Consider the following 27,264-nt stretch of genomic DNA (forward strand, 5'->3'; position numbering starts at 1 on the left):
ATCAGTATGTCAGCAGTCACCTCTCCATCACCAGGCTCTGCCTTTCCTGCCTATGCACCGCCGGCTCCTCCCCTCCTAGGTCCCAGGTCACAGATGTCCCTGCTGCCTGCGTCTCACAGTCCCTCCCAGTCCCCAGCTCCTGATTGCACTGTCCGGCTCTAGTTGGTATTCTTCCTGTCGTCCCCTGCCACGCTGGCCTGGCAGCCATCAGCTCTTGATTGGCGTTGCAGCGACCTCAGGGGGGTTTGGCTTTGCATGCCTGCCTGGAGGGAGCCTCCCGTTGTGAGCCTGACCTGGCCCCCTACCTCTACCTTGCCCAGTGTTATGGCTCACACTGGTGCCTTTTTAAACATTCAAACATTCTTAGGTTTATTTGATTTTACATGTATGAACACCTTGCTTTGCATGTGTGCGTGTGCTCCACACGCATGCCTGGTACTCTTGGAGGTCAGAAGAAGGCATCTGATCCCCTAGAGCTGGAGTTATGGATGGTTGTGAACCAACACTGGGAGCTTAAAAAATGAGTGTGCACGTGTGTACAGGTTTGTGGGCAGGTATGTGCATGGTATGGGTAGACACACATGTGTATGTGCAATCAGAGGTCAGCTTCAGCTGTCGTTTCTTGGGAGCCCACCCACCTTGTTTTTTGAGACAGGGCGTGTCATTGGGACATGGGATCCGACTAGGTGAGGCCAGTGAACAAGTCAGCGATGTGCCTGTCTCGGCCTTCCCCAGCGCTGGGATGACATGTGTGTGACACTGTGTATAAGTGTGGTGTGTGCTTGTATACATGCTCACACGTCCATGGACACACACATGTGTGCAAGTGAATGGTCACAGGTTGACATGAGGGGTCTTCGTTGGCCACTCTTCTCTTTATTTTACTGAGGCAGAGCCTCTCCCGGAATCTAGAACTCATGAATCAAGTGAGTCTAGGCAGCCAGCTTGGCCAAGCCCTGGGGTTACAGAAAGGTTGCCACACCAGCCTCCCGTGTCCACGGGTGCTGGGATCTGAGCTCCTCCCATGTCCACGGGTGCTGGGATCTGAGCTCCTCCCATTTCCATGAGTGCTGGGATCTGAGCTCCTCCCATTTCCATGAGTGCTGGGATCTGAGCTCCTCCCATTTCCATGGGTGCTGGGCTCTGGATCCTGCCCTCACACTGTGTGGCAAGTGCCTTACTGCTGAATGTCTCCCCAGCCCCAGGGCCGGTTTTGTTCTTATGTGGGTTGTGGAGATCCTCAGGTCCTCAGGCTTTTGCGGTAAGCACCTCACCAGCTGAGCTATTGTCTCAGTCCGCACCCCACCCCACACATGCTAAGCTTTCACTCGGTGTCCCAGCTGCCCTGCCACCCTTCACCCCGCAATCTCAGCAGTCTCAGTGCTGGAACCACGGGCATGCACTGCTGGGCCTGGCAAGATGGAAGGAGGCAGAGAACGCAAATGCTCTCCCTCTTTCTGTCTTCCCTGGGACTCTACCAGCAGGGCACCACCAGATACAGCCGTAGACCTTGAACCTCTGCAGCCAGGAGCCAGGATAAGCCCCTTCTCATTTCTCTCACCAGTCTGTCACAGACAATGACTTTACCCTCTCGCCCTACCTCACCCACCCTCTGAGACTGTTCTTGCTCCAGCTGTGCAGTCCTGAGTCTGCTCAGAGCCTCACTTTGTCTACAGGGTCCTCAACTCCCTTCTCCCTGCTTCAGGTCCTTGGCCAGATTCCCACCCAGGGCTTCCCAGATCCTGGCTTTGTTCTCGCCTTACCCCTGACATACTCACCTTACTTGTGCCACTCCTTGGTTGCGGAACACATTGCCTATTTTGTGCATTGTTTGCGGTCTCTATTGTCCTCTGATCACTAAATCGTGAGTACCATTGCCAACATCCCCAGGGGCCTGGCCTGTAGTAGGTGCTCAGTTAATATTAGCCCAGTATTAACACCCGATTCTGTGTTATACCCTCGGTACAGTTCGCGAGTCGGGCAAGGGCCTGAGACCTGGGTCATTCGAAAGGAGATCAGCCACCAAATGCCGTTTATTCAAACTTGGGGAAATCCTTAAATACCTAGCTGCTGCACAAGGATTTCCACCCAGGCAGGCGGGAAATTACCATACCAACGATGGAGTCAATGCCCTACAGCTAATCACAGGCAGGGCAGGGGGAGCACAGGAACAAACAGAATGCTTTAGTTAGCTGACCAGAAACTGTCCTCAAGATGCACCCCAGGAACAAGGGTAGACCTGGGCCCTACACCCAGTGTTAACGACTGTGAGAAGCCAGCCACTTCCTTGACCTCTGCATCCTCCAGAGTCCTCCTGATCCTTGTGACCAGTGTGGTTTTGTTATTGTCCTGGGGCTGGCTGAAACAGACTATCTCATGTTGGTCATTTGCAGTGCCCCCCATCTTCATCTTCAGCACAGCCCTCAACACAGGACATTTGGGTTTCTGTAGGGCCTTTTTTTATTATTATTATTACTATTATTTTTATCTCATACAACACAAGATGTCCTTGAATTCTCTATGTGGCCGACGCTGGCCTTGAACTGCTGAGCCTCCTGCCTCCACCCCCTGAGTGAGGGGTGATGGGTCTGACTCACAGCTCTGGGAGACTTTAACTGTTAACCCTGCTGCCTGATCCCTGATTCATGGTCCATGTCTCCCTCTTAGCAGGAGTCTTAGGCCAAGCTGTGGCCTTTCCCTGGTGTCCATTCTGAATTGATCCTCAAGGCTGGGATGCCCTGCTCCCACCTCTACTGCAGCTACCTCTCCCAGCTGTGGCATAGTGCCAGCTTCCAGGGTCCATGCCTGTTCACTTCCTATAACAAATGGGCCCTTCATACCAGCAAGCTGGGACCTGGATCTGGCCTGGGCTCATGTCAGAGCAGAAGCAGAGGCTGTCTTAAGGGTGTTCAGATTGGGGAGAAGTGGTGTTGAAACATATCATTGCCCTGGCTAGGTTTTTGTTATTGTTGTTTGTTTTGTTTTTTAGCCGTCTGGACCCGCGGAGGGAGAGAAATAGAAATTCTGTCTGTAGTTGCCTCCTTGATTGCTCAGGAGGGGATGGTTTCATCCTGTCATGGTCTTTCCAGACCTCTGCCTCCAGCCATGGGTCATCCCTCCCTCTCCTGTTCTCTGCCCTATCCCTGAAAGCACTACTATGTTGTCTAAGCTGGTTATGAATCAGGGATCCTCCTACCTCCGCTTCCTGGATAGCTGGGTGCCTAGGCCTCTGCCACCAAGACTGGCCCACAGAGGTTGCCACTGGCCCTCAGGGCCTTCTGAGAGCAGGACATATTTCTGCCCCTGGGGGCTTATGCTTTGGGGGAATCATACCACACTGAACCACATGGGCCAAGTTTCCCTGAGCTGTTAAGGAGACACATACAGTGTTGGGCAGAGCCAGGAAAGGTCTCACAATTAGGGTGACATTTTGGGATAGGGGCAGGGCAGGGCAGGGCAGGGCAGGAAGCAAAGACCTGTATTTTGATTACAGCCATCTTAAGTTCACAAGTAAGATAGTCACCTTTGCAGGCAAGTTCCGGACCTAGGACATTAGCCTAGTGAGACTTGCAGGCTTTTAGAAAACATTAGCATTTCCTTTGCTAGTCAACAGCCACAGACCCTCGGTATTTACCGATCAGCTGGGACGTCTCCAGGCCTGAACTCCAGCAGACCTGACACCTCCCCTCCCCCTTGCCCATTTGCTATATAACAGCTTCTGAGAAATAATAAACTCGGCGGCTTGATCAGAAATACTGTCTTGCCGTCATTTCTCGTGTGTCTCGCCCCTCCATTCCTCTTCCTCCTATAGGGACCACCGTTTGCATCCCGCTGACCGGGATAGGGCAGCTAGGCTCTCCCTGAAGTCCCTTCCTAGGTGCCGACCTCTGAGCATCCAGGCATGAAGTTCCACTAGGAGGCTCAGCTCCCCCTGGCAGGCAAGCCCGACAACAGAGAAGGCCTAAATTGCCAGTACTCCTGAGCCCTCGGGACAGAGGCCAGGTCCTTGGGGAAAGCGGACTTGCCACGCTGATCTCCAGAAGCTCTGGCCCTTCTGCCTGGCCTCAGATGGTTACCCAACCTTGCTTGGAGCCTGGGGTACCAAGGCTGCTCTCCCTCCCAGGCCAGACCCTTTCTTGGCGCCCCAGCCCTTCCTTTCTCAACCTGATCTTAGAGGTCACTTCCCACAAGGCCGCACATAAGTGTCCCCACTACAGCCCGTGCCAGCCAGCACTTCAGGACGCTCCCAGAGAGGCCTGAGATCGTGCCTGTCCGGTTGGCCGCCGCGTCCCCAGCGCCTAACACATCCAAGTGGAATGAATGAATTGCGCCGGGCAGGGACTTGGCCTCGTTCACGTCCGATTTTCCGGGCCCTCCCCGCCCGCCTCGCCACGAAGAGGGGGATGGATCCGTTAAGGGGGTGGCGCGGCGACCTCTCGGGTATCCCGGGAGAGCCAACAGGAAAGGGGGCGCCTCCACGCGCGCTGCGCGCCCGGCGGGTGCTGGGCGGGAGGTGGCGCCGGGCTCTGAGTGGCGGCTCCGAGTCCACCCCTGGCGCGCCGGTGCGGGCGGGAGGCGGGGAGCGCAGGGGCGGCGGCGGCGCAGCGGCAACGAGCATGTGCTGCGCAGCCCAGTAACCAGGGACGACCGCGGCTACCGAGCGCCGGCGGCTGCGGCGCCCAGCCCAGCGCAACTCCGCGCCGTGGCCGCCTGCACCGCCAAGGCCTGACCCTTGCCGCTGGGTCCCCGAGACCCTTCCAGTAGCCAGCCGCGGTCGCGCAGCCCGCCGGAGTCCCGCGTACGGGACGCGCGGGCACGGCCAGACAAAGGCGCGGCCCCGGCCCGGCCCAGTCCGGCCTGCCGGCCTCCGCGCGCCCCGGCCCGACCCAGCCGCTCCCGCTGGGCGCCCCAAGCGGGTCCGGCCCGGGGAGCGGGGGCCGTGGCCGCCGAGCATGGGGAAATCCAACAGCAAGTTGAAGCCTGAAGTTGTGGAGGAGCTGACCAGAAAAACCTACTGTGAGTGCGCCCCGATCCCCATTCCTGATCCCACATCGAACCACGACCTTCCCTCCGCCCTTCCCGGCCGCGCCCCTGCCCCGCACCTGGCCCATTGTTCTACCCGCGCCCCCGCCCCCGGCCCTGGCAGGATGTCGCCTGTCAGCACGCGCTAGGGACCATCCTAGGTCCTCAGGACATCTCCAGCCCACCCGCGGCCCCTCCAGTCCTAAGGGCTCCGGCTGTTCTGGGGCAGGGGGGCGGTGGTCCCGGGAGGGGGCGCCCGGGCGTAGTGTGACTCCGCTGCTTGGAGTGGGGTGGGTGGGTGATTCATGCCTAATGATGATGCGGCGGCTCCTGCCGCTGCGAGGTTGGCCTGTCGCCCCCTTCCTGGCAAATGTGACTGTGTGTTGGGAGGGAGAAGGGTGGCGAGATTGGTAGAGCGCTCAGGCAGTGGCGGTGAGGGTCCAAGGGTCCCGGGCGCCTTCTTAGATGTATTCTTCATCTCCTCTTTTCCTTGCTCCTGTCTGTTTGCCGCACCAGGAAATGGGTTTATACAGCCCGGGCTGCCGGATGAAGGAAGGTGTGTTCCACTCCAGTCCTTTAGATCAGTCCCAGGTGTGGCTCTCCACTTGCCCAACTTCACAGATCTTCTGTCTCTGCATCTCCAGTGTCTCTTCACCAGGCGTCCCCCTCCTGGCAGCTTCTCCAGGGGCTCATGGCTATAGGCCCTGACCACCCTCTTTTATTTTGGGAAGCAGGAGATGCATGAATGTGTGGAAGGGTCTCTGCCAGGCTGTTTGACTTGCAGGGCAGCAGTGGCCTGGTCATGGGGTGAAACCTCCGAAGTGGGTCCTGGGCATCTTTGACTGAGCCAGCTCTGCACCATCCAGAAAGGCAGACAGTTGACTGGCAGCTGGGTGTAGTTGGAGGCTCTGGTGCAGTGCATGGCCTCTGCTCTCCCCGCCCCCCATGTCGGTCTTTTAGCACCTTAGCCCCATACTCCTCATTCTCCAGAGACTTAGAACAAAGGGAGCCCTACTGACTGGGCTCTCCTGGCCTAAGGAACTGGGCATAAGGAAGGCCACATCCATGGACTGCTCTTGGAGATGTGCCCCTCAGCCCAAGCCTCCTCTCTCTCTTTCCAGAGTGGGTGGGCGGCCTTTTCTACTGTTTGTGAGGTTGACTGGACCCTCCAAGGTGTGGCCCACAGTCATTAGCAGGTGGACCGTGGGCGGGACGCCCTCAGGACCCCAGGGTCTGGGGAGGGTAGAGGATTCCATGGACTTCTCTAGAAACGGTGGCGTGGGGTGTACCAGATTGTCTCCATGGTGGGAAGGCTGGTGGCCCCAATGAGCCGTATGAGGTCAGTGTCCTGCTTATTGAGTGTGTCATGCCCCATTAACTTCGTCCTTAGCATAACTGCACACCAACAACTTGGCACGTTCTGTGCACTACAGCTGTTCGCAGAGAGGAAATAGGCTATCTGGCGTAGCTAGCTTGTCACAGGCTCTGGGCAGTGCTGGGATTGCACCTAGGTATGTGGCCCTGAAGCTGTGTCCAGGGAGAGACCTCAGACGTATGGTAAAAAGCCCTTCTGTGAGCCGGGCGATGGTGGCGCACGCCTTTAATCCCAGCACTTGGGAGGCAGAGGCAGGCGGATCTCTGAGTTAGAGACCAGCCTGGTCTACAGAGCTAGTTCCAGGACAGGCTCCAAAACCACAGAAAAACCCTGTCTCGAGAAACCAAAAAAAAAAAAAAAAAAAAAAAAGCCCTTCTGTGCTTCTTTTCCCGTGCTGGCCTATGCTGGTGGATTCTGAATTCAGAAGACCCCCGAGGAGCCAAGATGCTCTGCCAGCTACATGCATCTCTGTTAGGCTGGCCATCAACTTGGGGAGAATGGGGCCAGCAAAGCTCTAAGCAGAGCTTGGTGGTGATCTGCTGAGCTTTTGTGATGTAGAACAGTTTCGTCAGGGCGCTTTTCCTCCACTAAGACCTTATTAGGGGTAGGGGGATTCCCTGGCCTCTGACCTGTCTCCCCGTGGAAGCCAGCTCCCTCCAGGCAGGTCTTGGTGTGCCCAACAACCATTTCTTCTGGCGTGGGCACTTTATAGATCTGCAGATCCTTGTGGAAGTAAAATAATTCCATCAGTGCTTGCAGCCTGTGGCAGGCCCCGGCTGTACTTTTTTCTTTCTCATGAGGTATTGGCGACATCTACTCTTTCTTCTGGGGAATTCCGGGATCAAGAGACGCATCACCCAGGAAGTAGTCCCAAATGTCACCATCTCCTGAAGAGTTTGCAAAGTCCCTGGTACTTGGGCAGTTCTTCTCTTAGGTCTGGGCTGAGATCTGGGATTGGACCCCTAAAGGTGTAACTCACGAGGCTGGAGAGATGGCTCATGCAGGCGTGAGGACCTGAGTTCTCGTCCCCAGTACCCACCCATGTGAGAGCCTGATACTGTGGCTGATGTCTGTAACTCTAGCACTGGCAGGCAGATACAGAGGGATCCTGGGAACTCACTGACCAGTCGGTCTAGCTGAAATGGTGAGCTCTGCCTCAAATAATACGGAGGGGTTGGGGAGATGGCTTAGTGGTAAGAATGAGCGCTGCTATTTCTTAGGGACCAGAGTTCGATTCCCTAGCACCCATGCCCATGACTCACAACTGTCTGTAACTCAAGCTCAATGTAAGCCAAAGTCTCTGGTCTCTATGGGCTCTTCACTCACATGCGCAGCCCCCTCCCCCACACGTAGTTAAAAATCAAAACCTTTAAAAGCAGAATAAGGTGGAGGGTCATAGGAGAAGATGCCAGCACTGACTTCTGGCCTTCATCTGTATTCACAAGGGTAGAGTCCATCTATACACACACACACACACACACACACACTCATACATGTGCACGTACATACACACACACGTGAACCAACACACAAAATGAGAGCAAGAAAGTCATATACTGATTTTGGTTCTGGGGAGATCCAGTTGAAGAACCAAAACTCTTGACTTACGCTGCAGGTCCCAGCTGTCCTGTGTTGCAAGGTCTAGGTTGGGGGCCCCATGGGCCTGCCTGAGTCTATGCGGAGTACCATCCTGGGTGGCACGGATCTACTACAGTTTGTGGTCCGTGCATGTGTCTGTGCATCTGTGTAAGCAGGGGAAGGGCTGAAGGCTCCGCGAGGACTTGACAGTGTACCTGACTTCAGCCTGTCTGAAGAGGACCGTCTTTCCTGCATACTGCTCTGGAACGTCCTATGCTCTTCCAATGCAGAGATTATTTACTGACACGGTGTGCACCCACCTTCGCTGGAATTTCCTCCATCTCTAAGGGCAGCAGGTTAGCAGAGAGGAAGACCCTTCTACCTCTGCCCCCTAGCTTAGGCAGGACTCACAGGCTGGCATGAACAGCAGTGGGGTTTCTGTGGGTGGGGGTCTGCCTCACTCTCTTTGAGCTGATTGGTAAGACTGTTGCATCTCTGTATATTCAAGCTGAAGAGTAAGCCTTCCCTCTTGCCTAACTGAGCCTTGCTTTCCTCCTCTGCAAAATGGGTATGGTCTCGGTAGTAGGAAGTGAGCAGAGGTGTGATGTGGAGTGTTGGTTAGTAACCGGTGACTGTTCCCAAACGTGTCGCTGTTGCTTTGAATGCATTGCTCACACCCCTTCTCCTCCTCCGTTGCTGGGATGGAACCCAGGGCCTCACACACAAAAAACAAGTGCTTTATCAGTGAACCCCCGCCTCAGCTTTAAGCTTCATCCTGAACAGCCTTGAATGTCTTTTGTTCATGGGTTCCATCTCTGCAGATAGCTCTCCGTGTCGCCCCAGTCTTTGAGCTTAGCACAGTCCCTCAGGATGGAGTGAGGTCTAGCAGGCTCTTGCTTTTGCATGGTAGCCGTGTTGGAACTGTCCTAGTCTGCCATTCGCTGAGTGCCCACTTTGCTGGGCACATGTATAAGAAGGAACGAGAGACACAGTTCTGCCTCTGGTGGATACGGCCAGGTGGCACGCGAATCCTTTTTTCGGTCTTAGGGCGTGCAAGGGCAGAGATTCCTTTATCCTCCGCGGCCTCTTCCTATCCCTCACTTCTGCTGGCTCCTTTCCAGAGTCCTTCCGTTCAGGAGTTGGGGGAGGGGGGTCACATCTTGTCACTTGGTCAGTTTCAGCTTGGCCTTGACCTTGCCTGGCAACCTTGAGCCTCGTCTGCTTCTTCCTGGACGTCCCAGTGGTTTTCTAGCACACAGCAGATTAGGGAAGAGCGGGAAGGAGTGCACTCGGTGTCTGTACAGCAGCGGACACCACAGGGGCCTGGGACATCAGGTGGGGTCAGGCTGAGAGGTACGGGGAGTTATCAGCTGGACTCGCAGGTTTCTGGCTTTTGGCTGTCCAGGGACCCCGAGAAGTCTGTTGTTTAGGATAAAGAAGGTCCCCTGCTCAGTTGCCTCTACCCAGCTCTTATCAATCAGAGCGAAACCTTGGGGGAGGCAGTCTCTGACGTACATCTTGGGACACATTCCAGAGCTGGAGTGATGGCTCCATGGGGATGTAGTGCCCAGGAGAGGGAAGGACCAGAGATAGGGGTTTCTGTTGTCTCTGGGTGCCTGTCTTCCTTCACTGAGGGTGGGACAAAGCAGCAAGAGAAACTTAGGTGAGACTCACTGTTGAGGTGGGCACCTTACTAGGGCTGTCCAGCTCTGTGAGAGCAGGCTAGATCCCCACAGGTTCTGTGACGTTAAGTTAGTCACCTGTCTTCTCTGGGCCCCGCGTATTCGGCTGTGACACCTCTCTGCATAGCTGTGTGGTTCCACAGGAAAAGACAAATCTCCGAAGGCCAGAGAGGGCATGGGGCCTCATGGAAGCAGAGCCCCTGGGCGAGACTAGGGTTCAATAACCCAGATATTAGGAGGCTCTAGCCATTTCCTGTGGTAGGAGGACACCCTCCCTCCTCCTCTGGAAAACGGACTTCATGATGAGCCCTGGAGCTGAGGAGGATTCAGGGTACGTGGAGGAAAAGTGTGGTACCTGGTGCCCAGCGCTTCCCCGGCAATCTCCGATCACTGTGTTCTCTGCTGGCTGCAGGGGCGTGCATCTGCCCGGCCATTGTAGGACTTGGGCCACGAATCCTGGGCTCTTCTCTGTCCTTGTCCCTCATGGCTCTATGTGGCATGTGCCTGGTTCCTCCTGTCCCTACTCAGGCAGTTCTCCCGACCTCAGGTGTCTCTGTGGATCCTTATCCTGGCAGCCCACCCCCCTCAGGATGGCGCCTCCTCTGCTCCAGGTCGAGGTCTGAGGCCCACATGGCACAGGTTGTGGGACACTGGGGGTGAGCGGGACTCGCCAGAGTCACCCTCAGTTCATAGATAGGAACTTAGATGTTTTCTAAGACAGGTGGGGAGCTCTGGAAGGGAGGTACAGAGTTGGGGGGCAATACAAGGTAAGGTTTAGCAAGAGCATTCTTGGCTATAGTCTAAGAAATGAAGAAGGCAGTAATAGGGACCAAGGACGATCATGGCAACGAACTAAGGGTGTCACTGGGGGTGGCCTGACAGAGTCCAGGGGTATTTCAAGGAATACTCAGAGGGACTCCATAGACATTCTTCACCATTCTGTGGCTTTGGGGTTGTCTACTTTTGATTTCTAGCTTGGATATTTTGTTAATTACATTATTTTGTGTGCCAATCCCCTATGAGATTGGCAGCGATAGAGTCAAACAGTGACAGACGGTGCTGGTGAGACTGCAGGAAGGTGGCCCGTGCTCCTCCGCTGTTGGTGTGTGTGTGTGCACGCGCAGGTGCGCGAGTGTGTGCGTGTGTATGCGCACGTATGTGTGTGTGCGCACGTGCATGTGTGTGTGTGCGTGTGCATGCATGCATGTGCGCGCATGTGTGCGTGCGTGTGCGTGCATGTGTGTTTAGGTCAGAGGACAAACTATGAGTCAGTTCTCTTCTCCCATGTTGGTTCTGGGATTGAACTCAGGTCTCCAGGCGAGGGAGAAGTGCTTTTACACACTTAATTATCCTACTGACCTATGTCGGTTTTGTTTGTTTTTAACGTTGCAACATATGCATGCAAAATGTTTTCATTTAATCCTCTGTTACTAGACAGCTATATTGCGTCTGCCCCATTATAGAGCTTGATGACTATTTCTGTTTCGAGTCTTTATACATGGGCTGGGTATGTGGCTCCGTTGGTAGAGTCCTTGCCTAGCGAACCTGCATGAATACACACATGCATGCATATGCATGTACACATGTGCATGCGCACACGCACACACACACACACACACACCAGGGCCTCCAACCACATGGTCCCAAGAGTCTTCCAGATCAAAGATTCTTGAATTCTATTTAATAGTAATGAATGAGATGAACTTGAGGCCATGTTTCTTTTCTTCCCCCATGAGATTGGCAGCAATGGAGTCAAATGGTGACAGCCATTGCTGGTGAGGATGCAGGAAGGTGGCCCGTGCTCCCCCACTGTAGCTGAAAATGTGGTCTGAGCGCCCTTCTAGAAAGCAAGTCAGCCAGTTTGAACCAAAAGCCTTTCAAGCCAGGCATGGAGGTGCATGCTGTAATTCTAGGACTCCTCCAGAGATGGAAAGAGGAGAGTTGGGACTTCAAAGGCAGTTCAGAATGCACAAGGAGACCTTGCTCAAAAGAAAAAAAAAGAAGCCTTTCAAAATATACCATGGCTTTAAGGCCATAATCTCATTTTGGGTTATTTATCTTTAAGGAGAGACAGGTGAAATAGCCATCCATCCATCCATCCATCCAGCCAGCCAGCCATCCATCCATCCATCCATCCATCCATCCATCCATCCATCCTTGTTAGCTTTTGAGACAGTCTCATGTAGCTCAGGCTGGCCTAGAATTCACCAGTTAGCTGAGGATGACCTTGAACTTATAATTCCTGCCTCTTCCCTAATGCTGTGGTTACAGGCAAGCACCACTCCACCCTGTTCATGTAGTGCTGGAGATGGAATCCAGGGCTTTGTGCGTGCTGCAAGTACTCTAGCCACTGAATTATATGCACAACCCTCAAAGCCCCGAATTTTTTAGTACCTTTCCTAAGATTGCACAAAAGTATGAGGGGACCATGGGCCTTGAACTCTTGCCAGGATGCCTTCCATTTTGCCAGAATGTGTTAAGGTTTTGGTGGGTGTTATCTTTGCTTCTTCACTGCAGACGTCTGCTGTGCTGCACTTTGTTTAAAGTAGTTCTATCAAGGAAAAACCCAATGTTAATTGAAAGGAGCATTCTGTGCCTGTCCCTGAAGGTTTAATTTTTGTGTGTGAGTATTTGTGTGTCTGTGTGAGTTTATGTGCAGCCTGTGTAGTCAGATATCTGTGGAGGCCAGAAGGGGGCACTGAAGCCCTTGGAACCGAAGCTACAGGCACTGCCAGCTGCCTGGTGTGGATGCTGGGAACCAAGCCCCGGGTCTTCTGCAAGAGCAGTGAGTGCTCTTAATCACCAAGGCCCTGTTGTAGGTTCTTGATGTCTCCGTGTCCTCATCTGGGAGTTGGGATGATAACACCCCAATCATGCAGGATTGGTGGGGTTGGATGTGTAGTGTTGGATTTATCAGCTCTTCTCAGCCCCACCCCTCTTTGATCACCAAGGATGGAGGAGAATTCTGAAAGCATCAGATGGCTAGAGTCTGGTGATGCACATTCCCTGCAGCCCGGAACCGTACTCAGTGCTCAGGAGATTCCATCACCGGCTCCCTGCACGGTCCCTCTCACAGATAAAGACAGGCAATCTTGGAGGTAGGGCGTAGACGTGACAAGTGCAGCCTGTGGCTAGTTTGGCAAGCGATACAGCTAGGGTTTGTGCCTGGTCCCGTTGAACCTTGGGCCTGAGTACTTAACACCCAGTCTTTGCTGGTGGGAAGCACAGAAGGCTCTGTGGGGGTGTGGGGGTTCAGCGTGAACATATGTGGGTGCCTGTGTGGGTGTTGCAGGCTGGATAGGGGGTGAGGGTCACATGTGCAAGCTCTGACTCACGTGTTCATGTTCTGAGTGTGACAAGGTCATGCCATGTGTCAGGAGTGGGTGAGCCATCTCAGTCTGCATGAATACACATCGTGTCTGGGTGTGTGTGGTGGGGGTAGCTCTGTGCAGGTTGTAAATGCAGATGTATTTGGGGGTGGAGGCTGGAGAGAGAGAGACCTTACATAGGCCACAGGCCATCTCAGCCATGGCTCTGAGACTGGGGAATATGACCGCTGCTTGTCAAGTCCTCCTCACCCTTCCCGCAGTTGTCTTCAGAGACCAACTGAGGTGGGCATGAGGGAGTACCATTAGGATGCGTAGTATAATGGGGACTAGTCTATCACGTGAGAGCTTGGTGTCAGGAGTACGGGCAGGAAGCAGTTGTCACATAGTATAGCCCCCCCCCCCCACACACAGCCCATGGCTGAGAATGGGGATTGGCACCTGTTTTATAGAAAATGGAAAGGAAGCCCAGGCAGGCTCAGGGACATACAAGATCTTTTAGCCAGTTAGCATTAGTCCCGGGCTCAGGCTAATCTCATCCCTGTATGGCCAAAACATGCTTCCCATCATGAGCATACTCTTCTGTAATCTCTGAGCACAGGATAGTTGAGCACCCACCCCTGGAGTGTCAGACGCTGGCCAAATGTTCTGCATTTATGGGGTGGGTGTGAGGCCAGGCAGTGAGTAGCATGTCTTGCCTCCCATGGATATTTGAGCAACTCCTGCCTTGACTCTGCAGGACGGAGGCAGGGGTGAGGCCCCATGGGAGGGCGATCTTATTGGAAGTCCTGGAGGTGTTCAGTGAGTGTGGTCAGGAGGGTGCAGGGGACTGTTGATCCCAATCCCCAGCCCCCGGGCCTCTCTTAACCTCTACCTACCCCAAGGGAGGCAGAAGAAGATAATGTGTCTGCCTCTGGGGTCTCATGTTGGCCCCCCAGCCTCTGAGCCTGAGAGTAGTGCTCCCATTTCACAGTATCTGCACTACCCTCGTGTGTGTGTGTGTGCGCGCGCACGTGTATGTGCGCGCATGTGCGCACACGCGCGTGCATGCCTACAATGGTGTGTGTGTGTGTGTGTGTGTAAGCCAGAGGCTGCCCTCATGCGTCTCCCACCTTACCTTTAGAGTCATGGTCTCTCACTAAACCAGGAGCTCACTGATTGGTTAGGCTGGCCATAGAGCTGCAGGGATCTGTGCATCTCCTCAGCCACAGTTTTACCATGCCCAGCTTTCACACGGGTTCCGGCTCTGGGCTCTGGGCTCTCGGGTCCTCTAGCAGGCACTTTATTGACTGAGCCATCTCCCCAGCCCCCTGTTCCTGCTTTTGTGGCAGGCCAGGGCTGGGAAATGAGATGTCCCAGGGTGCGATGGGACCTGGAGTGCCCTTGACAGATACCCTACCCTGTGCGTGGCACAGCCTGCTGCCTTAGGATGTGTCTTTGGATAAAGGAGGATGTGGATTCAGGGACACAGTGACATAGAGTCCCCAGTGACTGACCGCTCCTTGAGGCTTAGATCATGTCTTGTGGCTTTTGATAGCTGTGCAGCAGAGCCTACGGCTACAATGGAGAAGGCAGGCAGATGTGGCTTCCATTGTCCCCATAAGTTTTCCAGACTGTTCTTTCTGGGCCCTTCCCTTTGATCCCACTTGCCTGGCCCGCACAGCCAGCCTGTGGCCCCTAGCAATTGTCAGGAGCAGGTGTGTGTGTGGAGGGGGAGCCAGGTCCAGCCAAGGCCTTGTATCTGAATGCTCCTCTTAGAAAGTCTCCCTTTCCTGTCTGTCCTTTTGTCTGTATGGTATGATTTTTTTATCTCAACTCTGGGGAGATCAGTTATTCAGCTGGGGGGAGGGGCTCCCCTGGCCTGAGGAGCACAGGTTAGGGGCCTAGGAAAGGACTGGCTCTGGCACGCCTGGCTTCCCAAGGTGGCCCAGGAAGCTGGTGGACTCAGAGCCCTGTGTCCTGGATGCCAGCGGGTGGAGGAATGCGGCTCTGAGGAATGTTTAACCCAGGCAGAAATAGCACGCTTTGCTGCTTTATTTTGGGCTCCAGTTTTCAGCATCGAGTGCCACCACTCTCTCACTCCCGGCTGGGGCCACAGCTGCCCAGGTCACCCACAGCTCTGGCCTTTTGGGGACAGTGACCTCATTTTCCAGATTTCTCTTATTATTATTATTATTTTTATTTTTAACCAAGAGTTGCTGTGGGAACCAGAAAATGGTTTGGACTTGGAAGCGCACACACAGGCCCTCACTTCCTCTGCCCTTCTTCTGCCCCTCAGCTTGTTCGTCGTCTCGTTGGTGCCTCTGTAAGGGGAGGGAGGACTTGGAGCCAGAGGTCTGTGTGCTGTGCTGTCTGCTGTGGGGAGCTGCAGCTCAGGGATTCCCTTCCCCCAAGACCAGCTTTGAATCCTTCTTCCCACTTCCTGCTGGGACGTCAGCTCAGCCCTCTCTTGCTGAGCTCGGGAGCAGTCTGTGAAATGGGCAAAGTGCTGGAGCCCGACCTGGAGGGGAGGATGTGAAGACACTGGTGCGGGCTCCGCGGCCCTCTCTCACTGCATCCTGGTGGCTTCACACATCTATGGAGGGAGCCACGCCCCTTGCAGACTTGCTACAGTGTGGGTGGATGAACTTTGAACCGTGCTTCGTCTGCCCAGAGGAGCAGGCCACCTCCCTTGACCCATCCTCAGCCGCTCACAACTGGCACCGAGGCCAGCAGCCCTGCCTACCAGTGTCTAACTTGGGTGGCAGTGTGTTAACTCTCCTTGACTTGGCTGTGGGCTGTGGGCTGACGGTGGGGCTCTTTGTGGGGCTGACCGGCTGTCTGCCCCGCCCCATCCCACCAACATAAGATGAAGAGAAAATCCAAGACTGAAGTAAACAGCCCAATGATGATCCACGCTTCTTCCATTCCATCCCAAGCCTGCTTCCCTATCCGGACTTAGCCCTTTCTTCTGGGACCTCTTCTGGGTCTGGGGGCTCCAGGGCTTTAGCAGATTAGGCCTAGTGGAGACCACAGTCCCTTGTGAATTTGGTGGCTGGGGAGACAGCCAGCGGCTCATCCCTCCTTCCCGCCCTCCCGCACCTGCCTCTTAGTAGGAACCAAAGCTCCCCTTCAGAGCGGAGACGAGGCTATTTTTGGCACTGTGGGGGGGGACGAATGCTTTCCTTCTGTTCAAAAATACATGGTGTGCACTGTGCAGACGGGGAGCTGGGCCTGTTCAGAGCCTGTGCTCCTGGGCACCGGGCCTCTTGCCATGGTCCTGAACCCTCTGGGGCTCTGTAGTCTACACAGGCAACCAGGCAGGGTCACAATTGTCTCCTCGCTGCTTGTCATGGGGCCCTTGCTGGGCTCCAGGGGAACATGGTCTTAATTAAAACTAAAAGCAGCCATTAAAATATAGTTTCCTGCTTTAGGAGCCCTGACTGGGACACCTGCTTCCCTGCATTGGAGGGCGGTTCTGAGAGGGCCCTAGGGCATTTTTGGAAGGATGCCCTGAGGCTTTGGGAGGAAGGTAGAGAACCCTGGGCCCAGCGGAAGGCCCAGCTGGTTATGGGGCTCCTCAGGCTGCCTCTTTACTTCTCATTTCCTGGTCGAGAAAGTGGTTACAGACTATCTGCCTCTGCCTCAGTTTACCCTATGGTGCTGGCACAAGGCAGCATTGATAGTTGGTTCTCTGTCCTATATGGTATGCATTATCTTGTGGAGAGACAGACGTGAGGCCAGTTTAAATGTCAAATTAAGCCGTTGGTGTAATGGAAACCTACCTGGCCTAGGCTCATTTGGAGGGCTTAGGTGATGTCTCAGTTCAGTGTATTCCTTTGCTGGTGTGGGATGCCCCGACGGAGGGAGGAGTAGGAGGCAGAGGAGAGGAGATCTGGGCCAGAAGGTTTGCCGGGCAGCAGCTTCTGGTATGAACACCTCAGGACAGGGCTGCTCTGAGGACCTGTGGCCAGGAGGTGGTTTGGGAGGAGGTGGACGCATGTGGCTGGAGTCCCATGTGGTGTCTACCAAGCACTCTGAGCTAGACAGGTAAGGGGCTGAGTTGCCAGGACAGAGGTAGGCCTGGCTACACCTGCCTCTGAACTTTTCAGGTGTGTGTGTGTGTGTGTGTGTGTGTGTGTGTGTATGTATGGAAGTCACAAGCACGGGCTGGGTGTTTTTTCAATGGCTTTCTTCCTTATTTGAGACAGGTCTCCATGAGTCTGGGGCTCACCAATATGCTGGTTTGGCCAGTGAACCCCAAGGGTTCTTGACACCCACCACACCTTTTACATGGTCTCAAGTTAGGTCCTCATAATTCCAGGACAAGCACTTCACCAGCTGATCCAGCTCCTGAACCAATCTTCCTTCCTTCCTTCCCTCCTTCCTTCCCTCCCCTCTCCTCCACTCCCCTCCCCTCCCCTCCCTCCCTCCCTTCCTTCTCTCCCTCCTTCTTTCCTTACTTTCTTGACAGCATTTCTTGTAGCCCAGGTTGGCTTCAAACTCCCTGTGTAGCTGAAGATGACCTTGAACCTCTGATCCCCACCCCCACCCCCACCCCATGCCTCCATCTACAATCATGGTGCTACCACACCTGGTTTGTGAAGTGCCGGGGACCTAGTCCAGGACCTTGTGCTTGTTAGGCCAGAAACTCCACTAGCACCCCTGCCTCCTGAGCTTCCGGTTCTTGTCCACAGAGAGAGAAAGGGTGGTCTCTGCTCCAAGAGGTGCCTGTTGAGCCCCATGCACAGCAGCCTCCATAGAGAAGCAGCTTGGGAAACAGGTTGTAAAGCAGCTGGGGATCCTGTGTAGCTTAGGAGATGACGGTACCGGCAGATGCTGTGGTCAGGGTTACAGCCTGACTTATGGTGCTACATGTTTCTACTTGGGCCTCTATACCTGTCACTTAGACTAGTGACTGACAGCAGCCAACCTCCTGCCCAGCCAGCTAGGGGTCCTCCAATTCCTCTGCTCCGAGAGCTCGACGTTGAGTCACTGAGGTGCCTCCTCTTTGGAGAGCAGGTCAGGACCACGCCCCTACCTTGGCTCTTAAAGGGCCAGCTCCAGAAGCAGCACTTGAGCACGTCATTTGCTTAGAGCTGCGTGTATTGCGATTCTCCAGGCCAAATGCCTTGGAATTCACGTCCCAGAACTATTCTGGGCTCTCTGCCGGAGCTCAGGGGCTGCAGATAGGTTTCTGCAGCAGGGTCACTGCGTCTGGGGCAGGTGGTGGGGAGTGGAGGAGTGGAGGAGCTGGCCGAAGGCGGGGCTGCTTCCCTCCCCAGCCACGTCCCTGCCAGTTGGGCTAGTTATCCCCTGGCTGGGAGCTTTGCACCCTTCTGGGGCAGAGGGGAGGGGCATCTTATTTTACCTCTCTCCCCTGTTCTGCAGCAGGAATCCCTCACCACCCTTCCCCCACTCCTGTTCTGGGCATCTTTGCTCCATGGGTTGTGACATTAGCAACTGTGACTGAACAGGCATGCCTGAACTGCGGATGGTGACCAGCCCTGGGTGTCCCCATCCCAGGATGGAGGGAGGGGATCATAAGGGCATGAGCTGAAGTGGAAAGGTGCACCCTGGGACAGGAGGGAGGTGGCTTGCCAGTAGGTCCTACCATGTTGTCCCTTCTCCGGTGGCTTCTGTGACACTTTAATTAATAACAGGAACAGTTGCTAATGCTTCTGGACACTTGTGTTCCCTCTGCCCGGATGGCAACAGCCTCCTGTGGCTAAGGCTTTGTTCCAGCAGAGTGTGGCCACCTGGGGCACCTCCTGAGCTCTGTGAGGTCTGAGCTGGGCCGGCAGCTGCTTCTGGCTGATCCCCTCCGCTCTCTTCTGCCTGTCAGAGGACCGAGGACCGCTCTCTGCTTCCCGGTAAACCTCCATACAGCCTTGTCCTCCACCCTCCTGGCCAGGGTGGAATCCTCTCTGCTCGCTCCCCTCCCCAGTTCCCACCCCCATCTCAGACAGAGACCCATGTAGCCCAGGCTGGCCTCCCACTTGCTACATAGATTGACTCAAGTGCTGGGATCACAGGTGTGAAGCAGTTATGGTGAAGGATGCTGGAATTGAACTTACGGTTCTGTGCATGACAGGCAAGCTCTTTACCAAGTGAGCTATGTTCTCCTCTTCATTTTGTCCCTCTATCTTTCCTTTCTTATCACATAGGAGACTAGACAGCTATGCTTAGGTCTGTCCTGGATGTATCAGGGGTTTGGAGGACAGGGGCCCGTATGGGTCACTGCTGCACCTCTACCCAGAGTCTGGCCTGCTGTAATTGAAGGACAGATGAGGAACTGAGAATTCCATGTGTCTTAAGATCATCCTATCAGGAAGGCATCACTATCATTACTCCCATTTTGCAGAAACTGAGGTTAAGTTGCCCAAAGTCACAAGATACACACAGTTTAGTGGAAGAGCCTTCTAAGAATTGAATAACGTCTTGGCACTTCTTGGCACGAGTAACAGCAAAGGCAGTCTGGGAAGCATTGTGGAACTGGGCTGTATGAGACCTGGAAAAGTGCCCCTGCCTCCCCGAGTTTGCAAGGAACACCTCAGGCCAGCATCTCCCTGCAGGGGTGGTGGTGCATAAGGTGGCATTTGCCCCCTATAGGACTCCATCTCTTGCAAGGTTTCCAGTCTGGTGGTAGAGAAGGCTTGGACCAGGGGCCAGTTCCTGGGACCACTTTTGTGTTACTCATGTGTGTGTGCACGTGTATGTGTGTGTCCCAAAGAGAGAGAAAGAAGGCTGGGGACATTGCAGCAGCTACTCTGGCTACTGAGAGCCTTCTGCAGGAGCACACACACTAACCACCCACTGCACACCAACCAGTACCGCTCAGCCACCAGACACAGGCACACACGCCCTGCGTGATAGAGCTTGTAGCAGTTGGGAAGGATAGAAGTGGACATTCAGTAGTGGCACAGCCGTTTTTATTTTCCTTCCCCAAGGCCATTGTCATCGGCATTTCTGTCAGTCTTTTTCTCTTGTGTGCAACTATGGCAGGTTTTAACTCCCTATTTCCAGAATGAGAAGCAGAGACTCAGAGAAGTTAGTTGATGTGTCCACTGTTACACAGTTGGACGTAGTCAAGACCGGACCTGCGCTTGGTAGGTTAGTCAGTGCAAGCCAAGGACCTCTGCATTCTAGTACCAGCAAGACCTGATACTGGAGAGTCAGTCTGGGCCAGAGATTTGGTCCCCTATGAGCTGGAGTCAGTTTGGTATTCCTGTTCTGAAAATCACCATAGAGCAGTGACGAGAGACTGCTGTGGAAAATTCCACACCTGACCTCATGGAACGAGTTGCAGCAAAAACTCGGTTGCCCTAAAAATTCTGTACAAAATCACCCTCGGGCTGTATTTAAAGGGTAGTATTGGGTTTTAATTTGGGTCCTCCCCTCCACTGGGGATATCTCATCATGAATATGCAAATTATCCCCAATCCAGAAGAACCTCTAGATCTGTGAAACTTTTGATAAGGGATCCTAAACCGATATAAGAGTTGGATCACCTGTAAAAGATCAACTCCCAGCATGCACTTGGGGGATGTCTCAGACACCTACTCCAGTATGTCCTGGAGTTACCTAGACCCTGATTCTGGTTCCACCTCTACTGCAGATGAGTTTGGGCAGGTAGCTTCACCTTTGGATGACTTGGTTTCCTCATCTGTGCCGTGGAGAGCGTCACACACTGCCTGGCGTCTTGTTCAGGTGTGTAGAAGGAAGAGCTGCTTGTTAGTCCCATCTGCCCAGCTAGCTTAGCCCTGAAATAATCACACAGGAACTGTATTAATTAAATCACTGCTTGGCCTGTTAGCTAACTTCTTATTGGCTAACTCTTGCATATTAATTTAACCCATTTCTATTAATCTGTATATCACCATATTGCAGTGGCTTACCAGCAAAGATTCAGCATGTCTGACTCTGGTGGTGGCTCCATAGCGTCTCCTGACTCCGCCTTCTTCTTCCCAGCACTCAGTTCTGTCTTCCCCGCCTACTTAAGTTCTGCCCCATTAACAGGCCAAGGCAGTTTCTTTATTCATTAACCAAGAAAACAACACACAGACGGAAGGACCTCCTACACTCAGGTGTGTAATAGGTGCATTGCTAGCCTGGCCTCTTGGGAGCTCCTCTCAACTATTCCTCACACCACTGCTGGAGTCCACAAGGCAAAGTGCATCTTTCTGTAACTTGACTTCAACAGTCCGGTGAGGGGCAGGAGTTTGTTTGGATGACATAGAAATTAAAATCACTATAGTTTATCATTTTGTTTCTGGAGTCAAATAAAACCCACAAATGATGATAGGGCAGATAGTAACATTTATAAAAATATTTGAGCCAGAATACAAACTTTGAATCAAAACTTACCGTGTGTGTGTGTGTGTGTGTGTGTGTGTGTGTGTGTAATCAGGTGACTTTCTCAGCCCCTCCCCATCTCACTTTTTGGGACCAGGTCTCTCAATTAACCTGGAGCTCACTGATTGGCTAGAATGGATGGCCAATGAGCTTCCAGGGATCCTCCTGTCTCTGCCTTTCCAGCACTGGGATTGCAAGCACTCCCTGTCACACCCAAATTTTTATGAATTCAGGCACTGTCTGAGCCTTCTCTATTTCTCAAACCTTGCTTTTGATGGCTGCCTGGAGTCTCTCAGCTCCAGGGGTACCATCGGCCCTCTCTCCTTAGGGAGTCTGAGGGGAGCACCTTGAAGGAACTCTTGGACTCCTTCAACACTGGTCCTCCTCCAGGGGTGAAACCGTCTCCTGAATACTGCTATCTCCTTCGTCAGATGAGGAAACTGAGGCTCAGCTTGGGGGTTGGAGCTGATGGACTTAAGAACAAGAGGGATCAAGTGCTCCGCAATGAGGCCTGGCTCCTCCAAGAAGGGCTGTGGTGACGGCAAGTGCCCCGTGAGCAGTACTCCCCAACCCTCATCCCTCTTGACATGCAGAGGTGTTTTCACCAGCCTGGGGGGCACACAAGGCTCTCCTTGTGTGTGATCACCCCAGGCTGAGGCCTCGCTGGTTGCTGGGCCTCTGGTTCACTTTGCCCTGCCACTGGCTGTATGATTTTGGTGGCATGCTCCTGCTTCTTCGGAGCCTCGGGTTTTCTTACTCACAGTGGCTGGCAGTGAGCTGTTTCTCCACAGGACCTGGTGCAGCCCCTGAGCTCAGTCAATGGAAATAGCTGGGGCTCAGGAGATCTGAGGGACTAGGAGGAAAATGGGATTGAATTCGAGATTTGAATGGTCTATGCAGCCCTTCTTCGTGCTCCTTTTAGGGCCTGGCTCCTCTCCTTGACAGCAGCTGGAAGCTGTCCGCTTTGGTGTGTGCTAACACCATGGCTTGGCTCTGCCAGCTGCAGCTCCCAGCTCCCACCCAGAAGGCAGTGAGAGCCCCAGTGTCTTATCCTGACACCACCACTTGTCACTTGACAGCCGTGTCCCTGTGTCCAGTGCTGGGCTGTTTGCCATATGTATTCTCCTGTCGGCTCTGTCAGCAGCCCTGTGCTAAGAGGAAGCAAGGCTCAGAGTGGCACACAAGTCCATCGACTGGGGTGTTAGCATGACTGTGCCTCTCTCTGCATCAAGGCCGCTAGTTGGAGAGAATGTGGGTTCCAGTGCTATGAGCTGGGGTGGGGGTGCCTTAGAAGTCAGGGGGCAAAGCTGGTTCAGCCTTAAGGTGCCTTAGAGGCTGACAGATCCTAAACATCCCTACAACAAGGCTTTGTGTGTTGCCCTAGTCTCCACACATGGAAACCAGGCTGCAAGGGTATGAGGGGAAGAATTGGGAGGCTGGGTGCCAGGAGGAGAAGCCAGGCCAGGGGTGTTTGAGTCTGGTTAGCCCCTGGGTGAGCTTCTTGCTTATGAGTGAGATCGCTTTGCCACACAGAGCACAGCCATGGCCTGTGACTCCCATCAATGCGGGGCTCAGATGCAGTCTGGTTGAAGGCCCTAGCATGTGGCCAAAAAGCAGTCTCTACCAGTTCCCAAAGCATCTCTGTGGGCAGAGTGGGGGAGGGTGTGAGTTGTTGCACAGGGTGCAGTGTGGGGGAGGCAGGCAGGGCCTGTATGTCTTTCCTGTTGATTTGTGGTGTGCCCAGCCCTGAGCCACCCAGCTGGGCTGGCACAACTAACATGGATAGAAATAGCGCTTGCCAGCCAGAGCTGGGCCGTTGCCACCCCACTCTGGGAGGAGCCTGAAGAGGGCTGAGCCAGGAGGCCTGCTCTCTGTGTTGTGCTGAGGGAGGGCCCAGGGATTCCGGGTGGGCAGGGTCAGCATCTGCTGAGGCAGGGTCAGTCTCACCTCTTTTGGGGGGAAAGCAATGGGCAGGGCAGGAGCTCTGCTTCTGTCTCCCTGGCAGAGGCGTGGGGTAGTAATCACAGTAGCATTGCCGGCTGGGTGCCAGGCCCTCTGCAAGTGCTGTCATGTTATCTCTGTCTGCTTGGAGCCGGTGATTCCAAGTGCTATAGCTTAGAGATCAGGCAAGGTCTCCGCACACCAGTCATGCCCAGCTTCCGGTCCCCCGTGCTGGTCCTCTGCTGGTCTCAGGACAGTGGTCACCTTCCGGTCCCCCATGCTGGTCCTCTGCTGGTCTCAGGACAGTGGTCACCTTCCGGTCCCCCATGCTGGTCCTCTGCTGGTCTTAGGACAGTGGACACCTTCTGGTCCCCCATGCTGGTCCTCTGCTCTTCTCAGGACAGTGGACACCTTCTGGTCCCCTGTGCTGGTCCTCTGCTGGTCTCAGGACAGTGAACACCTTCCTGTCCCCTATGCTGGCCCTGTTCTCGTCTCAGGACAGTGGACACATTCCAGTCCCCCATGGTGGTCCTCTGCTGGTCTCAGGACAGTGGTCACCTTCCGGTCCCCCATGCTGGTCCTCTGCTGGTCTCAGGACAGTGAACACCTTCCTGTCCCCTATGCTGGCCCTGTTCTCGTCTCAGGACAGTGGACACATTCCAGTCCCCCATGCTGGTCCTCTGCTGGTCTCAGGACAGTGGACACCTTCTGGTCCCCCATGCTGGTCCTCTGCTCTTCTCAGGACAGTGGACACCTGGTCCCCTTGCTGTCGTGTCCGTTTGCTCTTCTCAGGACACGAAGCTGTTGTCCTGTCCATTCCCTTTGCTGGGAAATGCTCTTACTGGACCCTTCTGACTTGCCAGGGCTGGTCATTGTGTGGCAGGGATCTGGGGACTCTGTGGAGCCTTTTCCTGGGACTGGAGGGGAGACCAGGGCTAAGATTATGGACTGAATTAGAAGCCTGGGTGGACTGTCAGGACCTCCACCCTGTTGCTGGCGAGAGCACATGGAGTTTAACCCCCTTTGCCCAAATCGCCTCCCTTTCAGACTGGGGAACTGAGGGCCAGAGAGGGGGGAATGACTAGGTTCTGGGGGCGCTGTCTGTAGGGCAGAAGAGGTACAGACTTAGCCGAGTATAGCGGAGTAGATCAGACGTGTCTCCTTTCTCTGAGAAAGCTCTGTCATCACCACTAACCCAGTCTGCTTTCTGTAGCAGTGATAAAAGGCGACCTGGGGAGGAAAGGGTTTATTTTATCTTACAGTTTACAGCCATTCATCTACAGGAGCTGAAGCAGAGGCCATGGAGGGGTGCTGCTTGCTGGCTTGCTCTTCATGGCTTGCTCAGTCTGCTTTCTTAGAGAACCCAGAACCACCTGCCCAGGGACAGCACCACCCACAGTGGGCTGAGCCCTCCCACATCAGTCATTAATCAAGAAAACGCCCCGTAGACTTCCTACAGGTCTGATGGTGGCCTTTTCTCAGTTGAGGTTCCTTCTTCCCAGATGACCCTAGTTTATGCCAAGTTGGCATAACACTCCCCAGAACAGAACCTGGAGCAGGGGTGCGGGGAGACCTCCACGCTGAGTGGACAGCGAGGAAAGGAATCCTCCGTGCTGTGTAGTGTAGAAGTGACCCAGAGTCGGGATAAGGGAGGGGGCAGGCTATGGAGATCTCTGAGCTTCTTATTCCTGAACCCAGGAGAGGACTGGAAGACCATGGCAGGGGTGGTTATGGCAGGCAGGACATTCAGTAGGAGAGAGGGAGTGAGAGACTGAGGCAGGATGGGGGAGGGGTGCGGGGTCAAGATTGACCCTAGAGTAAGTGTTCCAGCAGCTGAGCACAGGAAGGCCCGTTGCCCTTCTAGAGGGAGACTATTTGGTGATCAGGCTCGAAGGGACTGGGGTGGGAGGCCAGGCCCAAAGAACCTATTCTCTCTCTCTCTCTCTCTCTCTCTCTCTCTCTCTCTCTCTCTCTCTCTCTCTCTCATCCTCCCAAGCCCCCCCCACCCCCGTTGCTAATGTACTGGGCAGGGTGGGTAACCCAGAGGGCAGTCCTTGTGTCTGGAGACTGAAGTGGGGTCTGGATTGGTCACAGGAAGCCAGCCGGGAAGTCTGCCTTCTACCCGTCCTGCTGCAGCAGGCCCCTCCTCCCTCCGTGGGGGCTGCCAGCTCTGGCGTTCTGTTCCCACCATGTTTGAGCTGAGCTTCAATCAGCAGAGAGGTATTTTGCTTTAGGGAAATGAAAATCAGACTCAACGTTTATCCTGGGCTCCTGGGACCGGTTCTTGTGTTCACTCTTGGCAGACATGGGCTGCGTGGAGAGGAGGAGGGGCCTGAAGGAGCTTTGGTAGCTGCTGGGGGTGGGCACTGGGCACACTGGGCGTCTCTACTTGGGCAGGGGCATAGGACGGTGTCAGCAGACCTGAGGAGATATAGGCTGGTGGTGGCCCAGGACGGGGGTGGCATGTCTGGATAGTTCTCTGCATCGGCAGTTTTAGATCTCAGCAGGGCCAGTGGAAGGAGGATGGGTGCCCGCACCTTCCTTCCTTGTGTCTCTGTGCTCCAGTCCCCCTGAAGTGCAGGATTCTAGGGAACCCTTTCCCAGGATCCTGCCTGGGGCTTATGTGCTGATTTAGAGATGAGGATTCCAAAGTTCAGAGAGGTTAAACAACTTGTTCAGAAGGAACCCAGTCTACACGTAGCCCCAACAGGGTCTTGACCAAGGGTGCCGAACCCCAGGCCTGGTGTTCATCAAAAGCCTTGCACTTGGTAGTGCTTAAGATGGCCACAGGAATATTCTGGGGAAAGAAAGTCAGCCCCAACCAGGTGCACTTAGATAAAACACACATTAGGAGGTGGAAGTCCCAGCCCCAGAGCTGGGCTGACTCTGATGACAGAGCCCCAGGGCTGTGTCCCACTGGGAAGAGAATGTCTTTCTATTGGGCCTTCTAGTACCAGGCACAGATCCAGTTTGCTAAGTTACTTTGGCCTGTAACACAGCTGCAAGGTGGGGCTGCAGGTCCTGTTTGACAGATGGGCAGAGTGAGATTCAGAGATGTAGGTGTTTGGTCTGACTTTACACCAAAAAACGTAGGGAGCCTTAGCCTGTCTGACCCCAGGTTCTTCACTTATGGTTCCTTGTCCTCCCTACCCTGTCCTGACTTGGTCAGGCCTCTGACTGGCCATGTGCAGGGTGTTACTGGGTTGACGGAGTCCCTTTGAAGGGTCATGGAAGGGTCAGGGACTTGCTGGAGGGGGGGGTCACAGAAAGACTAGTTAGGGTTTTATTGCTGTGAGCAGACACCATGACCATCGTGACTCTTATAAAGTAAAGTATTTAATTGGGCTGCCTCACTTCAGGGGTTTAGTCTATTATTATCATGGCAGGAGGCATGGTGGCATGCTGGCTGACATGGTTCTGGAGAAGGGTTTGCATCCGGATCAGCAGGCAGCAGGAAGAGAGAGTGACAGTGGGCCTGGCTTGAGCGCTTGAAACCTCAAAACCTAACCCTAGTGACCACAGCAAGGCCACACCTACTCCATCAAGGCCACACCTCCTAAAAGTGTACCTCCCTATAAGCCTGTGAGGGCCATTTTCATCAGACCACCACAGCTGTGGAAAATGGGTCATTTGGTGACCCAGGGTGAGAGAACAGGACCCTCAGGGAGCTTGAGTAGGTTCATGGAGTTGGGGTGTTGGCTGGGGCATAAGATCACTGGTACTCCTCCTCAACTTTGAGCCTGAGTCTGGAACTCTGAGCCCTGAGCCTCTGAACACTGGGTGCTAAGCACTGAGCATGGTCCCTGGAGGGAAGCCAGAGGGGGTCCAGTTAATTTCACAGTTGGCTGGAGACTTGATGAGAAGGAGGGGTAAGAAGGAGGATGGGATGGACGGAGTTGGAAGCTGCACCCCAGGAAGCTCCCTTTGCATCTGGTCCCAAGACTGAGGCAGGGGGAAGCTGGACCTCCAGATTGCTCTGTCCAACGGCCCGTAGTGCACAGGATCC

At 54.4% G+C, this 27,264-nt stretch overlaps 1 protein-coding gene across 1 annotated transcript in view; it reads left to right on the forward strand.

Moving 5' to 3' along the window:
- Window positions 1-4,567: 4,567 nt before the first annotated feature.
- Ncs1 (neuronal calcium sensor 1) overlaps window positions 4,568-27,264 on the forward strand; it is a 52,128-nt gene continuing 29,431 nt past the window's right edge. Inside the window, exon 1 of the mRNA XM_057754950.1 lies at window positions 4,568-5,016. Within this exon, the coding sequence (XP_057610933.1) occupies window positions 4,953-5,016 (64 nt within the window). The 5' untranslated portion in view covers window positions 4,568-4,952. The remainder of the gene's footprint in view (window positions 5,017-27,264) is intronic.

Source organism: Chionomys nivalis, chromosome 22 (assembly GCF_950005125.1).
Source record: "Chionomys nivalis chromosome 22, mChiNiv1.1, whole genome shotgun sequence".
NCBI classification, from domain to species: Eukaryota; Metazoa; Chordata; class Mammalia; order Rodentia; family Cricetidae; genus Chionomys; species Chionomys nivalis.